The sequence below is a fragment of the Coenobita brevimanus genome, chromosome 15 (genome assembly GCF_032717465.1).
Source record: "Coenobita brevimanus isolate Jiangsu-jjx chromosome 15, ASM3271746v2, whole genome shotgun sequence".
Lineage (NCBI taxonomy): Eukaryota > Metazoa > Arthropoda > Malacostraca > Decapoda > Coenobitidae > Coenobita > Coenobita brevimanus.
This window is the reverse complement of record NC_136968.1, coordinates 32,741,723-32,758,927: the sequence shown is the minus strand read 5'-3', so window position 1 is coordinate 32,758,927 and position 17,205 is coordinate 32,741,723. Positions and strand designations below refer to the sequence as shown.

Genomic DNA, 17,205 nt, shown 5'->3' with positions numbered 1-17,205 from the left:
TCTCCACCCCATCCCTCCATCTCATCCTCGGCCTCCCCCTCCCTCTTCCCCCCTCCACTTCACTCACATACACTCTCTTCGTCAGTCTTTCACCCTCCATTCTCTCCACATGGCCAAACCACCTCAGTGTGTTCCTCATAATGCTTCCTATCACATCCAAATACTGTATATATATATTTTTTTTTATCTCCAGCTATTCTTATTGCATTTGGATAAGGCTAAGCCTTACTGCAAGTTAGAAATCTTAAGCCTTACTGTAGGAGTTAGCAATAATGTCCATTTATTCTTTCAGTACAGTGATCATTTACATGCTTTTATATTTTGGTCTGTAGTAGTCTAAAATAAACTTCAATTATTTTTTCAATCCAGTGATAATTTTTAGGAGCTTTTAAACATATTCTTGTGTATATAATACATTTGGATCACAAAGTATTTTAGCTTGCCATATTCATGTACAAGAAAGGCATTCATGGGTGGGGAAAAACACTACTCAAGGTAAGGTCAGTTGATGTAAATAAACTGTATGTAGAGAAGCTAAACAAAGCCTTTAGTTGACTCACAGTATCAAATTAAAAATGTAAAATCTTTGCAAAAAGTATAGTCCTTTCATCTTAACTTGGCCCTGGTTTTAGTCCATTTGCACCTTATTTGACATAGCTCAGTAGCAGGTAAAGGCAATGCCATGGCTCTACATCATGTCAGATCCATTGCATTTCTTGACTACCACCACACTGTATTCAACCATTAATGCTACAACTAAGCATTACAGATGGAGATATAATTTTAGGCAAGTTAATGGGAAAAGGGAAAAAAAGAGGGAGGGAACTGAAGGACTTAAATCAACGTATATACTCACGGCGGTCTGTGCATTGATGTGAGTGCAGCCCACGATTTTGGCACCCTTGAGTGGCTTGTCATCAGTGGCACGTTTACGCAATGCCACGATTCCGGGCATCTCTGGAAAACAAGTATAGATCATTACGAATCTCTACAAAACCAAGCACTGTATTCTACCAACAAAAAGTTAAATGTCATATACTGTATATATACATACCTTGGTCCCAATTAACGCTCCTATATGATGGATGTGCGAGTGCGAGCTATTTGATATTGCACTAATTGATACATATAACTTATGGGGAAAAATTCATTTGGTGGATGAGTGACTCCAACTTTGGGGGTTAAACTTTTATCTATCTATCTATCTATAGCCCGACGCCCTAATCCCGCAAAGGGTGGCCGCAGACAAAACGCCTCCAAGTCACTCTGTCACCCACCATTTGACTACCCTCCCCCCAACTCACCCCCCCCCTCCCTCATATACCTCTCAACTCCATCCCTCCACCTCATCCTCGGTCTACCCCTCCCTCTCCCTCCCTCCACCTCACCTACATACACCCTCTTAGTCAGTCTTTCATTCTCCATTCTCTCCACGTGTCCAAACCACCTCAGTGTATTTCTCCTAATCTTCTCAACCACATCCACATCTACCCCACAACGTTCCTTCACTTCTTCATTCGTCAACCTGTCCCTCCACATGCTCCTCTCAAGTAACTCATTTCCACTGCTCTCACTCTCGACTTGTTTCTCTCTTGCAAGGTCCACGCCTCGCTTCCATATGTCAGGGTAGGGATCACAATACCATCATGCAGTGACTTCTTAACTTCCATACTTACCTCCCTATTTCTCATCACTGCTTTCAGTGTACCAACAACCTTCCTTCCCTGCTGTACCCTTTCACGTACTTCATCCCCCAAAGTTCCATCCTTACTCATCACACTGCCCAAGTACTTGAATGCACTCACATTCTCCATATCCTCACCATCCAACCTCACTGCACACTCTGTGACTTAAATACTGATAAATACCCTAGTACTTAATAATAGCAGACGTACATACACACACACGTTTACACATACCCTCAATGAGCTAGTCTAAAACAGTTTACTGCCTCTCTCTCTCTCTCTCTCAATAATAATACAAAGTACATGTAATACACACTCAAATCACACTAAAATCACGTAAGTGTGGCTGAAAGTGTTATTTTCTAGTGTGAATTACTGTCATAAAATACAGGTGATTTAGTGTTATTTTTGTGATAATCAGTGAAGTCTTATCGTTTCGTTTCGTTTCGTTTTTAAAGGCTCCAACATGCTTGCATGTGTCGGCCTTGGTCACCTAATGGCGGCTCTCCACACTGCACGATCCATTGCAGCCTCCCTGTTCAGTCCCTTAACCCTAAGGTCACACTTAATGACCTCGTCCCATGTCTTTCTCGGTCTACCCCTCATAACCCCACCCCCAATATTAACACTTCTCACCTTCCTCACCCAATTATCATCCCCCATCCTCTCCACATGTCCAAACCATCTCAATCTACCTCTCCTCATCACAACACCAATACACTCCAGTCCCATCCTACCTCTCAACTCTTCCATTGTAAACCCAGCCCCTCCAGGCCTTGGACGCAGGGACGCACTGCACATCCACCTAATCATTGTCATTTCTGTACGTCTGAGCCGGCGAATATCTTCCTCCTTCACTGCCCAGGTCTCACTGCCATACAGCATTACACTCCTAACACATGCTGCATACAAAGACCCCTTAGCACGTAGGGATTGCCAAGTGCAATAGCTAGTGAACATTTTTGCTGTTGTATACTGTGCAGCTATGCTATGAAGTGACTCATAAAAGACATTACATCAACAAAGTGGTAATAAAAGTCTTTCATGAAGATTTATAAAGTTTCTAATGATTTTCCTAGCATCACTACTGTTTTGCTAAAGTCCAGCATAAACACTGTGGTATAACGCAATAAAACCATACAAGACTGGCTATTTTCTTTTTTTAATACTGTAATTATTGTGATGGGATAACTTGGCAGTAGCCCTATTTTGTAAGAAAAAAAAAAAAATCTTGTGGTGTGGTAGAAATTTCTGCCTCGCCGGGCCATTTCCTGCATCAGACAGTCAAAACACACATTGTATTCTCTCAAAACGTTCTCCAGGCTGGCAGTGCCTACAGACATGCAGTTTGTTGAAAACGATAGTAGAAAGATTGAAGTTTGTCTGACACAAAATATAGCTCTCAAGATTAAGGATAAGTGTGTTAAAACACAAGTTGAAAACACCATTTTTTTTCTATTTCTCCACACTGAGCAAATAAGCTGTTGTCATGGCCACCACAGCCAAAGGGTTAAGGCATCTACAGCAGCCAAGATTCGGCTGATCTGCATCACAAAGAGCTCTCCTGGTGTTTCTGGTGTTGCTGGCATCAGTGTAACCTCTTGTCTTGCCTCCTGTAATGCATCCCCAATAGATACTGCAGTAATCACATCTTCTATTGTGGTGGCTTCACCAGCATTGTTAATTTCAGACGTTGTGGATATTAAGAGACAGCTCGCACTATTTGCAAATCATGCTATTTGATATTGCACTAACTGGAACTAAGTGTAATTTCCTAATCATTCTATTTCATCACACACCAATTGGGACCAAGGTGTGTGTGTGTGTGTGTGTGTGTGTGTGTGTGTGTGTGTATATATATATATATATATATATATATATATATACAGTATTATAATAGCAATAATAATTAAACTGAATAACTTATACAATATTATATTAGCAATAATAATTAAAATGAATAACTGTAATAATAGTAATAATCTATCTATCTATCTATTGCCAGACACCATAATCCCATAAGGGGTGGCCATTTGACTTTAAGTTATTTGTTTTACAGGGAGGGGCACTAAGCCTCCACAAACCCACTTGCTGACACGTAGGGAGCACGTATGGTTTGGTTATATGGTTACCACCCAGCGTAGTAAATGGTTTCTTGGCTTACAGGAAACCATTTGGCTTGTCACTCAATGTAAAGCCACCTGTAAAGAAAGAAAAGCATGATGATTATTATTGTTTCCTGTAAGCCAAGAAACCATTTACAACACTGGGTGGTAACCATTTAACCAAACCATACGTGCTCCCTACATGTCAGCAAAGTGGGTTGGTGGAGGGTTAGTGCCCCTCCTCGTAAAACAAATAACTCAAAGTAAAATGGCCACCCTTTACGGGATTGTGGCATCTGGCAATAGATAGTAGATAGAATAATAATAATAATAATAATAATAATAATAATAATAATAATAATAATACACTATGAAAACTAACCAAGGCATAGTGGGTATACCTGGAATGTAACATGAATAATTTGAAATTGTCTCTGGAAAATTCTGTCCATCTATCTATCTATAGCCAGACGCCCCAATCCCACTAAGGGGTGACCACAAACAAATCGCCTCCATGTCACCCTGTCCCCTGCCATTATGCTCCCCTCCTGACAACTCACGCCCCCCTCTCTCATATACCTCTCCATTTGATCTCTCTGGAAAATTACGTACTTAAAAAACTTTACCAAAAACTTAGCCTAACCTCACACAACCCATTCAACCAGACCTACTAGGTAATCTAGCCTAATCTAAGCTAATCTAGTCTAATCTAACCCAACCTAACCTAACCCGACCTAACACAAATGGATACTAACCTGATAACCTGCCCTACCAAGAATGTACACAAATCTAACCTGATCTACTCTAACATGGACATACATAAACCTCGCCTGACCTAGCCTACACTAAAATTAGTCTGGCAGGCAATTAATCACTACCAATCACTTTGACTGTCCATCCATTAATCTCTCTCTCCCATGGAAAAAATGAACCAAATGCAATAATTTTTCAATGCTTTTAACCTACTCCATCAGACCAATTTATTTTAGAAGCAAAATAAATGAACATTATCCACTTTCTGAATTCTGTTACCTCTATTACTTGATCTGAAATACCCACAGTCCTTCATCTACAGTATCAAAAAATTATATATATATATATATATATATATACACACACACACACACTATACAGCTCTTCACTATGCTGAAAAAGAACCAGCTATACCAAAAAGAAAATACACAACACGTACAATATACAGTATTTACAACCAAACTCCATTGGCTATGCATGTCAGTCCAGGTCAAAAATTGTGGTCACTGCTCGGAACTTCTGTTTTCAGTTTTTACTTTTCCGTACCCTGTGTATCCATGTAGCATAAAGCAACACTGTATTGCAGTGGTTGACCTACACATGCCAGACACAGACAAGCAACTCTACTGTACATGTTCAAGCTATGTTTTACGAGTTCTGGCTGATCTGTAGGGCTGAGGAACACCAATTTCTGTCCTGGGAGAAATGACTCGCCCAAACCCAGAACTGAATGCAGATGTATAGGTCTGGAAGGCTTTAAGAGACTTCATATCCCATTCATAAGCGTGGATGACAATGATGATTTCACAGTGGCAGTTATGAACCTGATTACAGCACTGTACATGCTGGGGTCACAGAAAGCTACATCATATTTCAACCCAACTGCTGCCAGACTCCCTAATCCTGTAAGGAATGGCCACAAACGAATCGCCTCCATGCTACCCTATCTGCCACATTTTTTATTATCAAACAATGATGTTTGTCAGTTAATGTGGCACTGGATAATCGGTGAGATTAATGTATGCTTAAATCTCATCTGTGCAACCACTTTTTCGATGACATTCCCATCAGACATTAATAATACCGGATATGTAAAATTTTAAAATCCAGCTAGTTGGCAGCCAGGGAAAGCCAAGTAATTTACGTTAGTTAATCACTAGTTGCCTGGCAACTCATGTGAGTATCAGGCTTCTTCCATTCATGCTCTACTTTTCAGGTATGTGAACCCGGTAACTAAGATAAATTTGGAATTTGTTTTGGTAAGAATTGAATTATTTGGAGTCTAGGTTAGGTTATATGAGGTCAGGGAGGGTTAATGCCTAAAATGGCTTGTAATTTACTCATTTCTAGGAGGCGGCATGCCTCAAAACTGATCATTTCCATTCGAAATTAACGTTGAAAATCAAATGAATCACACAAAAATGAGGAAAAAAAGGTATAGCCAAAATGAGTACACACTGTAGCAAGAATACTGCCCAACAGGTTAACCCATTTACTAAAAATAGTCTCTCCCGAGCTAAATGAAACTGTACTTAAGAAATTAACATTACCGTATGGTCAATACTGTATACAGTCCTTGGTGAAACTGCAGGAAAGCTCCCATGCAGAAAAATTACAATTGCATTTTTTTTTTTTTTTTTAACTCTTAATGTAATTATCATTTGTGATATTTTTACAATGTGGCAGAAATGTGTAATGCTTAAGATATCAACTACACTATAAACCCTCACCAGTTTCACAGGTAAACCATCACCAGCAGACATGTGCCATAATGGACTTTTATGCTGATTCAGTTCCAACATCAATGTAACTCATCATCTGTCCTTATTAACCTACAGTAACATAACTTAACCCAGCCTAACTAACCACGATTTGGGGAAGAATGAATTTCTGGTTTGAACTGATCCATTGCTATATGTACAGTAGGACACCAATGTCAACAAACCTTGGTGTTCTTCAGCAACATAAATGTTATTTCCACAGAATCTGGGCGTCATAAATGTATTTTACAATTATGAAATATTAACCCGTTCGCAAAATTTTCATATCTGTCACACGAGCTCTCCTGTAGTTTGTCCCAGTCTGCCACTAGAATCTTTTGTTTCTGAGTAGTTATCTTAGGTTCTGCTGGGCTTGGTCTGTATCCTATTTTAGCGGATTGTTTTTATCTGAAAGCACTGGGCCACCTATGCAACTTCAATACCTAGTTATGGTTGTACAAAATTCATAACAATTTTCTTTCAAACTGCAATGACCTTTTTTTTTTTTTTTTTCCCAGGGTGTTCTATGGCATTAAATCCCCAAATTAGGAGGGGGGGAGGGGAGAGAATTTTCTCTATGGCATGTCTGGGATATATGCATCCTTATGGAGGTTTCACTGTCATCACATAATTAATGCTTTAACATGACGCAGTGCCTTTATGCTGTGACGGTAGGGAAATTAAGAGATGTTGCCACCTCACAGCCTTCCCGGAACTACTCAACCCGTAGGCACACATAAATGAACCATTGAGTGCCCTCCATACTCAACCTGAACTGACCCTTTGGTGAGCATTTCAAAATAATCAAGGACCAGAACTTATGTGGGTGGGGAAATGGTTTGTCACTTCAACAAGTCCTCCTGTTGTGAGCATTCCCTCTCATTCTTCAACGTACAGTACTATAATCTTCATTGGTTAAGAAAGCAATATGGCAAGTTTAAACATTTTTCCATCGGTATGACCTAATACCGACCAAAGTGTGGTGTGTAAACTGTGGGAATTCTTGCTGGTGTAGGGAGGAAAAGCATGTTTGGCAATGCAACCATATTTATATGATTTAGAAAAAAAAAAAAAGTGATTTTCAAACCAGTGACTTTAAAGGCACAGTATATTTTTTGGGGACTCTTGCTGCTCTAGCAATTCTTGATGTATATAGCTCCAGGCAGCAAAATATATCCTCTGCAGTTGGCCCCACGTAGTGCAGTGACGTGCACCACTGCTCTCATCCCCAGAGCTGCCAAAACACCAAAAACAACACTTCCCCAACAGTATGCAGCTTTCACAGTTGTTCATGGAGAATTCTGAGCAGCTGTGAAGGTTAGGGTTAGTGGCGGTTTCATGATAAATGTCACTGGAGGGTACAGGAGTGACGAAAGCCCCTGGTCAGGATACATTCCTTCACTGGTCATGCCTTTTTCCTTATTTCTATGACTTTTTTGGTAAATCTGCAATTTTGGACAGTCAAGGTTATTCTGATTTTACTTCTAACGTAATCTATCCTTACCCAACTAGTTAACCTAATTAAATTAACCTAACCAATCAAACCTAACTAGAACAAATACTAAAATAACTAGCCTTGGTGAAGGGTGTGACTATCCAAAACTGCAATAATACTATATATTTTTCTTTTACCATAGTTTCTTTCTTTCTTTCTTTTTTTATTGAGTTTGAGGATTTTATGCAGCACATGAAAACCTCCCTAATGTGATATGGGTTATCTGTGATCAAAATGAGTTTCAAAACTGATCGAAATAAACACATTCATTCGAAAAATAACAAACAAGAAGAAAAATTCCTGAAATTCTAAGTAATCAAGCATGAATTAGCCTCAGGTTATTACCAGTAGCCAATTTTCTTCTCCAATCTGAGTACTGCACTTGCCCATCCACGGAGCTGAAAACTGGTTACATAATAATCAAGTAACTTTTTATTATGCTTGCTATCTACAGACGATTTTACTAAGCTAGATCATACCCGTCAAGCTTAAACCACCACTCCCAAAGAAAATATGTCAAATCATTTACTGGTTCACTATGGAATACTATTGGATTAAATAATTCCTTTCATTATGCCACGGCTGACGTTAGGTCTGGAGGGTTTGTCGGCCGATTTAATTTTTCGATACTCCAACATTTACGTTTAACCATCAAAAATACTATACCAGCTGAATCCCTGTTCTTCCACGATCATCTCCTCTATTCTGGGGCATTCTCGGTAAGGCCATTTGTTCCCAGGTCTTATTTCCAACCCCCTCGTGTTCGCTCCCTCTTTCCTCCTCCAATCCTCCGCGTGGCTCCTCCTTGGTGACGTCATATCTACATCCCGACCGGGGGTTTAAATACAAACTTTCGGGCTCTTTAAAAAAATTATTCTCAGTTCAAGAAAACCGTCTAATATTAGCTGCACTTTTAAAAACGAGATATGCTGGGCCAAAAGAGTTAATGGTAACCGTATTAACACTCGCTTTTTTTAGTTTCTCATGGCCTTTAATTCCGTTCTTTCAAGGCCTTTAATTCCCTAGTTCTTTCATGGCCTTTAATTCCCTGGTGCTATGGGGTTTATTTAACGATTTCAGGTGAATAAAATAAAAATTTGCAATCCAGGATCTCATTATACGTGTTCATCCATTTTATACGGTCTTCTGACAGATCTCGAGGTAAAACTTTACCACACATATCGAGCTAAAAAAAAAATAATAATAATAAAAATAAAACACGGGCGTAAAGCTTTACCACACGGGTTTACACCTTTCTTCTTATAGTCTCACGTTCTTAAGGAAAGTAACTGTATTACAATAAGCAACACAGACAACTGCTTGTTGATTTTACAGTAACATGAGAAAAAGTATATATATTTTTAGGGTAACAATTTGAAGCTGTCTGGACCCCCGCGGCAGCTTATCCGCCAACCTAACCTAACTAAATCCAATTTCTTTGCCCCCAAGACCCCCTATGATTTGAACCACCTAGCACTGCTACTACACCTAATTTTGGAAGCCCACAATTCCTGTCAGACCAAAAATCAATCCTATTCAACCTGTTAAAGAGACAAATTTGGAAGACGCGCGCCAGTGTGGTAAAATATTAATGATCTTCGAATCCCCTTCAGCTCAATTCAGTGTCAAACGTAAGCAGGCTGGAGGGTAAATCTGACTGGTAACCAAGGAGACTTACCCTACCAATTCGAACTTCCATAAACCTCGAATTAGTTTGGGAGTGACTCAGTTCCGCTAAATGAAAACAAACAGACTATAGCACGGTTTCTGGAACTCCTCTGTTTTCCAACTGAAATCTTCACAAATTAAATCTTACGTGACAAGCTCATTACGGCGATTCTCCTCCAGCCTTAGAAATGCATGCAATCTCATTTGAGAGAGAGAGAGAGAGAGAGAATTATTCCAGCTAACATACACAAAACGAGAGAGAGAGAGAGAGAGAGAGAGAGAGAGAGATTATTCCAGCTTACATACCCACACAAACATGCGCTAACAAACGAAGGTGAACGCTCCGTGTGTGTGTGTGTGTGTGTGTGTGTGTGTGTGTGTGTGTTTTCCCAGACAACAAAGGAGAACCAACAAACAGTAATTTAAATTCTTGTGTGTTCGTCGTTCACTTTTGTCAACCGCCCTAACTTATAAAAACCAACGCCTGTGTTTGTTTGTGTTTTATCTGTCCTCTTTCACCGTGTAATTTCACAAGACAGAACTAGACGAAAAACATACTGTAATTGTAATAATAAATGGTGACTGAGGTTTGAGCAGCTTCGGTAATGTAAGTGAATCGAGTCTCCTTGGTTACTATCTCAATCTACCCCTTCTCATCACAGCACCAATACATTCCAGTCCCATCCTTCCTCCCAAACTATCTCAATCTACCCCTCCTCATCACAACACCAATACATTCCAGTCCCATCCTTCCTCCCAAACCATCTCAGTCTACCCCTCCTCATCACAGCACCAATACAATCCAGTCCCATCCTTCCTCCCAAACCATCTCAATCTACCCCTCCTCATCACAACACCAATACACTCCAGTCCCATCCTTCCTCCCAAACCATCTCAATCAACCCCTCCTCATCACAACACCAATACACTCCAGTCCCATCCTTCCTCCCAAACCATCTCAATCTACCCCTCCTCATCACAGCACCAATACACTCCAGTCCCATCCTTCCTCCCAAACCATCTCAATCTACCCCTCCTCATCACAACACCAATACACTCCAGTCCCATCCTTCCTCCCAAACCATCTCAATCTACCACTCCTCATCACAACACCAATACACTCCAGTCCCATCCTTCCTCCCAAACCATCTCAATCTACCCCTCCTCATCACAGCACCAATACACTCCAGTCCCATCCTTCCTCTCAAACCATCTCAATCTACCCCTCCTCATCACAGCACCAATACACTCCAGTCCCATCCTTCCTCCCAAACCATCTCAATCTATCCCTCCTCATCACAGCACCAATACACTCCAGTCCCATCCTTCCTCTCAACCCTACCCTCACCCTCCACACCCAATTGTCATCCCCCATCTTCTCAACACGCCAATGGAATGCATTTAGCGGTTTTGATAAGGGAATGAGTGTAGCGGCTTTTGCTAAACTGAGGTACGCGTTCTCATGAGTGCAAAACAGCGCATGAGGTAAAATAAAAAATGAAAGAAAAGCAATCGGGAGCCGATTGCTAATCGCCCGCCAGAATATGCTGTTGGCCAAGTTCAAGATTTAGGCCATATCTTGATACCCTGAAGGTTTCACGTTGACAGCGCAAGCCGTTCATGTGTATGTATGTATGTACGTACCTGCTTGTATAGATTTATTTATGGTTGTATGTATGTGTATATATTTATGTATGTGTTTGTATGTATGTATGTATGTGTGTGTGTATGTATGTATGTGTGTGTATGTATGTATGTATGTATGTATGTATGTATGTGTGTGTGTATGTATGTATGTATGTATGTGTGTGTATGTATGTATGTATGTATGTGTGTATGTATGTATGTATTTGCCGAGTCGCAGCTGTGATACTGACTTCAGGCTAAACATGCTGAAGTTGGCTCTGAGTGCAGCATAACTACCCTCCAGCGCTGTACCCTGCCTTCAGTATTCAATGATTCCTGCGTTTCGGTCCGTCCTCCCTTCCTTCCTTCATTCATTCCTCCCTCCCTCCCTTCCATCCTTCCTTCCTTTCCTTTCCTTCTTTCTTTCTTTCTTTCCTTCCTTCATTCATTCATTCATTCCTACTTCCCTCCCTCCCTTTTTTCCTTCCTTCTTTCATTTATTTATTTATTCATTTACTCATCCATCCATCCACCCTGCCGAGCTTCTTCCTTCCTCCCTTCCATCCTTAAGCCATCCATCCTCCCTACCTACAGTAACTACCTACCTATCTACCTACCTACCTACCTCACTCCGTTCCTTCCTTCCTTTAATCCATCCATCTACCCCACCTACCTCCCTACCTTCCTCTCTCTCTCTCTCTCTCTCTCTCTCTCTGTATGTATGTATGCATTTGTATGTATATGTTTGAATGTATGTATGTGTGTATTTATGTATGTATGTATTTGTATGTATGTATGTATGTGTGTATTTATGTATGTATGTATTTGTATGTGTATTTATGTATGTGTGTATTTACGTATGTATGTATGTGCATGTATGTAAGCCAAAGCATCCTTCCTTCTGATAATCTTTCGTTGTTTCATTTTTTTTCGCCACAAGACTTTCATTTTCCTAAACCTACTTTTAAAAATATCTATTAAATCAAACCCAGAACTCAGAGTAATAATAATAATAATAATAATAACAATAATAATAACTAACAATAATAATAATAATAATAGTAATAATAAAAAAAATAGTAGTAATAGTAGTAGTAGTAGTAGTAGCAATAATAATAATAATAACTAATAAATTCAGCCAGACACGTACCACCCTACGCCTACGAGCTCATACACTCACCCTGTTCCGCGATCTCTATCTCCCTGCGTCCGAATGCCGCCTGAGAGATGTTTTTCACGCAGAAGTCCCCCGAACCCTTGGAATTTCGCTGGTTTTTCTCGCGAGGGGAAATTTCATCCTCTTCACTGCTAGACCCCGTGTACGATGCTGGGGGGAGGGGGAGAAGGGGGTGTTAGATGGATGTGACAAGGATAGCAAGGTATATAAAAGATTGAATAAGTGACTGACAAGGATAGCAAACCCAGTGTAGGATGCTGATGTGGGGGGGAGAGAAGGGGAGGTTAGATGAATGTGACAAGGATAGCAAGGTAAATAACAAATGTGAACATAGGTAAATGTGACTGACAAGGATAGCAGACTGTGTAGGATGCTGGTGTGGGGGGAGAAGGGGGTGTTAGATGGATGTGACAAGGATAATAAGGTGAATAACAAAATAAAAATGAATAAATAGATAAATGTGACTGACATGGATAGCAAGAGTAATAAAATAAATAAAATGAATGGCAAAAGTGACTGACAAGGATAGCCACATATAATATACCTATACTAATGTGCCTGACAAAGGAAATGAATAAAAAATAAACAAATAAATAAGTGATAAGGAAATGAATGACAATAAATAAATGTCAAGGAAATAAAAAATAAAAAATAAATAAGTGACAAGGAAATGAATAATAAACAAATAATAACAATAACAATAAATAAATAATAAATACAATTAAACAAATAAATAAAAAATAACAAATAACGAATAAAAATAAATGACAAATAACAATAACAAAAATAATAACAAAATAGGTGACAAGGAAATAAATAACTAAATAACTAGGAAAATATATCAAAGGTGACTGACAAGGATAGCACACACAAATATCCCCCTAATCAAATAATAACTAATAATAATAATAATAATAATAATAATAATAATAATAATAACTAATGTGAGCATAATGTAACTGACAAGGATAGCATCTGATAATTGGTAAAGATAACCATAAATATTCACACAAATTTGGGTCATATGCCTGATAAAGATAAATGAGTGAGAAAGAAGTGACTGATAAGGATAGCAGTTTGGAAAAGTTTGAGAGAGAGAGAGAGAGAGAGAGAGAGACATAATTTCCTTAATACTTAAAATATTCTTACCGGTACCATTATTTCCTTAATCCCTAAAATATTCTGGCGTTTATTTCCTTAATCCCTAAAATATTCTTACCTTTATTTCCTTAATACTTAAAATATTCTTACCTTTATTTCCTTAATACTTAAAATATTCTTACCTTTATTTCCTTAACTTAAAATATTCTTACCTTTATTTTCTTGATACTTAAAATATTCTGACCTTTAATTCCTTTCCCTAAAATATTCTTACCTTTATTTTCCTTAAAACTTTAAAATATTCTTACCTTTATTTCCTTAATCCCTAAAATACTTACCTTTATTTCCTTCATACTTAAAATATTATCTCTATTTCCTTTATACCTAAAATATTCTTACCATTATTTCCTTAATACTTAAAATATTCTTACCATTATTTCCTTAATACTTAAAATATTCTTACCTTTATTTCCTTAATACTTAAAATATTATCTTTATTTCCTTAATACCTAAAACATTCTTACCTTTATTTCCTTAATACTTAAAATATTATCTTTATTTCCTTAATACCTAAAATATTCTTACCATTATTTCCTTACAATATTCCTTAAAATATTCTTACCTTTATTTCCTTAATACTTAAAATATTCTTACCTTTATTTTCCTTAATCCCTAAAATATTCTTACCTTTATTTCCTTCTTACCTTAACATGTCAAGTTCTTTACGCCCATTTCTCCTTAAAGTTATATTTTTTAGGTTTGTGTCTTTTAATAAACCAATATTTCCTTATTACTTAAAATTTAGGATATTTTTACCTCTATATCAGTAGTTATTGCTATATTCCAACTACTTAAAACTTATAAAATATTACCTTTAAATACATCCACTTTTTAACTACTTATTTCCTTATTACTTAATATATTCTTACTTATTACACAATACGCTTTTTATCTACTCGTATCTATCGATCTTCATCTATTGCCAGACGCCTTTATCCCGTACAGGGTGGCCACAAACAAATCGCCTCCATGTCGCCCTGTCCCCCGCCATTTCACTGCCCGGCTCCTAGCTCACACCCCCCTCTCTCATATACCTCTCCACTCCATCCCTCCATCTCATCCTTGGCCTCCCCCTCCCTCTCCCCCCTCCACCTCACTCGTATACTCTCTCCTCGTCAGTCTCTCACTTATCTATTACCTAAAAACTTTAAAATTCTTACCTTTAAATCAACAGCCCTTTAAACACCTTATTTCTCTTTAAACTTAAATTATTCCTACCTTTACAATGGCGTCTTAAAAATATATTAATTCTACCATTTCTCTCTCTCTCTCTCTCTCTCTCACACACACACACACACACACACGATCTCTTAATGCACGTAACAACCATTACTTAAACACTGAAAAATTATCTCTCTCTCTCTCTCTCTCTCTCTCTCTCTCTCTCTCTCTCTCTCAAAAAACGTAGCAATCATTAAACCAACGGAAAAATTCTCACCGTTAAATCCAGTACGTGGCCACTTGAAATTTAAAAATCAAACTTACCTCCACTGATTCCACTTAAATCCTTGAATAAATTTACTTACAATAGCCTACGTGAGAGAGAAAAGAAAAAAAAAAGTGTTATGTGCGAAAAAGTGCAGGAAAAAAGTATATAAAAAAAATAAGTTAATAATGCTCTATATTTTTCAAGCCATGTCTGTTTTTGTTAGCCTGGCCCTTAAGCAAAAATTTGAGCGTAAGCAAAAATTACATATAAGCAAAATTTAAGTAAAAATTTGAGCGTAAGCAAAATTTAAGCGTAAGTAAAATTTAAGCATAAGCAAAACTTGAGCATAAGCAAAACTTAAGCGTAAGAAAAATTTTAGCGTACGGAAAATGTGCAAGAAAACTGTGCGTAAGCAAATATAAGCAAAGTAATCACCATAACCAAAATTTTGCCACAAAGAATACGTTAATGCAAGCAAAATACGCAAAATTTTCTCGTAAGCAAAACATAACCACAGAGAAAATTCAAACTTACGTATATATTCAACTTAAAACTAAACAGCAGCTATGCACAAAATCTTGCGCAACTAATTTCTAAGCGTAGGAAAAAATTAATAGTTATCCCTTCAGTATGGCGACGCCCATTTTCTTTCGTTACCAATTCACGTTTAATTTTTTTAATTTTGAAGTGTTTTAGTTACCCTTCATACAAAAATATAATACGGTGAACTTTGAAAATTTAATATGATGGTAGCAATATTTAAATAAATAAATGGACGTCCTCACACTGAAGGGGATATCAAAAAATATATATATATTTGAAACTAACAATAATGAGTATACAAATCAAAATGGCCAAAAAAGCATTAATTTTGGTGTGTGTATGAATGTATGTGAGTTAAGTTGGTGTGTGTGTGTGTGTGTGTGTGTGTGTGTGTGTGTGTGTGTGTGTGTGTGTGCGCTATATTCTGAGAGAGAGAGAGAGAGAGAGAGAGAGAGAAATGCCCAAAGAATATAGCAAATAAAGATAGCTTACAGCCAAACACACAAACAAACAAAAAGCAAATACAAACAGCAATAAATAAACCTATAAAAAATATGGAAAAGCAATGTCAACTAAAAGAGAGAGAGAGAGAGAGAGAGAGAGAGCGCCCACAGAATATAGCAAATAAAGATAGCTTACAGCCAAACACACAAACAAACAAAAAGCAAATACAAACAGCAATAAATAAACCTATAAAAAATATGGAAAGCAATGTCAACTAAAAGAGAGAGAATATCAAACACATAGAAAACGGAACCAAAACAACTCGAGCGCGCCAAAAGTCGAGGGCGCCGAGAAAATAACGTGTGAAAGTGAGAAATAAAGCGAGAGAAAGTGAGCCAGGGGGACATACAGGTAGACGAGCATATGGACACAGTAGAGGATCGCCGGGAATCGAATCGTGGACCCGCAGGAAGGGAAAAACGCCTCTTGGTGCGGTCCTTGAAGCCACTTGCCGTAGCCTCCACCACTTTGTCACCAAGCTACGAGGGAGGATGGAAGGGAGGGAAGGGGGGGGCTTGTGTATTTTCATTATTTTTAAAACTGGAGCAGACGCTTTGATATTTCCTGCCTCCAGACGGTTTCTATAGAGCTTAGGGGAGCTTGAATGCTCTATCTAACCCCTCCAAAGCTCACAAAACTGTCTGGCTAAAGAAATAATTGCATCAAAACATTTCCTTTACCTGAAAAGAAAACGATGCTTTCCTCCGTATTCGTCTGATTTTTAACTTTTGTATTTAATCAACGTTTACCTGAAAAGAAAACGATGCTTTCCTTCGTATTCGTCTGATTTTTAACTTTTGTATTTAATCAACGTCTATTATTTTGTATTCCTCGGTTTTCTTTTGTATTCACCCCTTTTTTCGTCCCTTTGAATTCTTTAATCGCATATTAGTTTGTATTATTTATTATTTATTGTACCCTCGCTTGTATTTTTTGCGCTTTTGTATTTAGTAATTATTTTTTATTCCTATTTTTTGTACTCATGTTACGTACTATCTTCAATGTACTCTTTTGAACTGTACCCTGGTATTTTTGTATTCCTGCTGTACTGTAGTTTCTATCATCTTTTTATATTTAGGTTCTGAGTGAAATTTTTTGGCAGATTATTTTAATAATAATAATAGTAATAATAATAATGATAACAATAATACCAAATCCTACCACTCAAAATTTTGCCAAAAACATATTTACTCGAGAGAGAGAGAGAGAGAGAGAGAGAGAGAGAGAGAGAGTATACCGAATCTAAATTTTTGATTGCTGTTTGTCCGTCTGCCATGTATTATTTATTTATTTATTTAT

The 17,205-nt window shown here is 37.9% G+C and overlaps 1 protein-coding gene across 4 annotated transcripts in view; it reads right to left on the bottom strand.

Annotated features, from left to right (window-relative positions):
* LOC145390765 (adenosylhomocysteinase-like 1) overlaps positions 1–17,205 on the bottom strand; it is a 363,626-nt gene that overhangs the window by 47,840 nt on the left and 298,581 nt on the right. For 3 of the 4 annotated variants that reach the window (XM_080265565.1, XM_080265567.1, XM_080265564.1), the window contains 2 exons: positions 12,273–12,419; positions 857–957 (listed from right to left, as the gene is read on the bottom strand). In XM_080265565.1, coding sequence (XP_080121691.1) covers positions 857–957; positions 12,273–12,419 — 248 coding nt within the window. Of the gene's footprint in view, positions 1–856; positions 958–12,272; positions 12,420–16,255; positions 16,386–17,205 lie in introns of all 4 variants that reach the window. The other variant, XM_080265566.1, reaches the window with a different exon arrangement.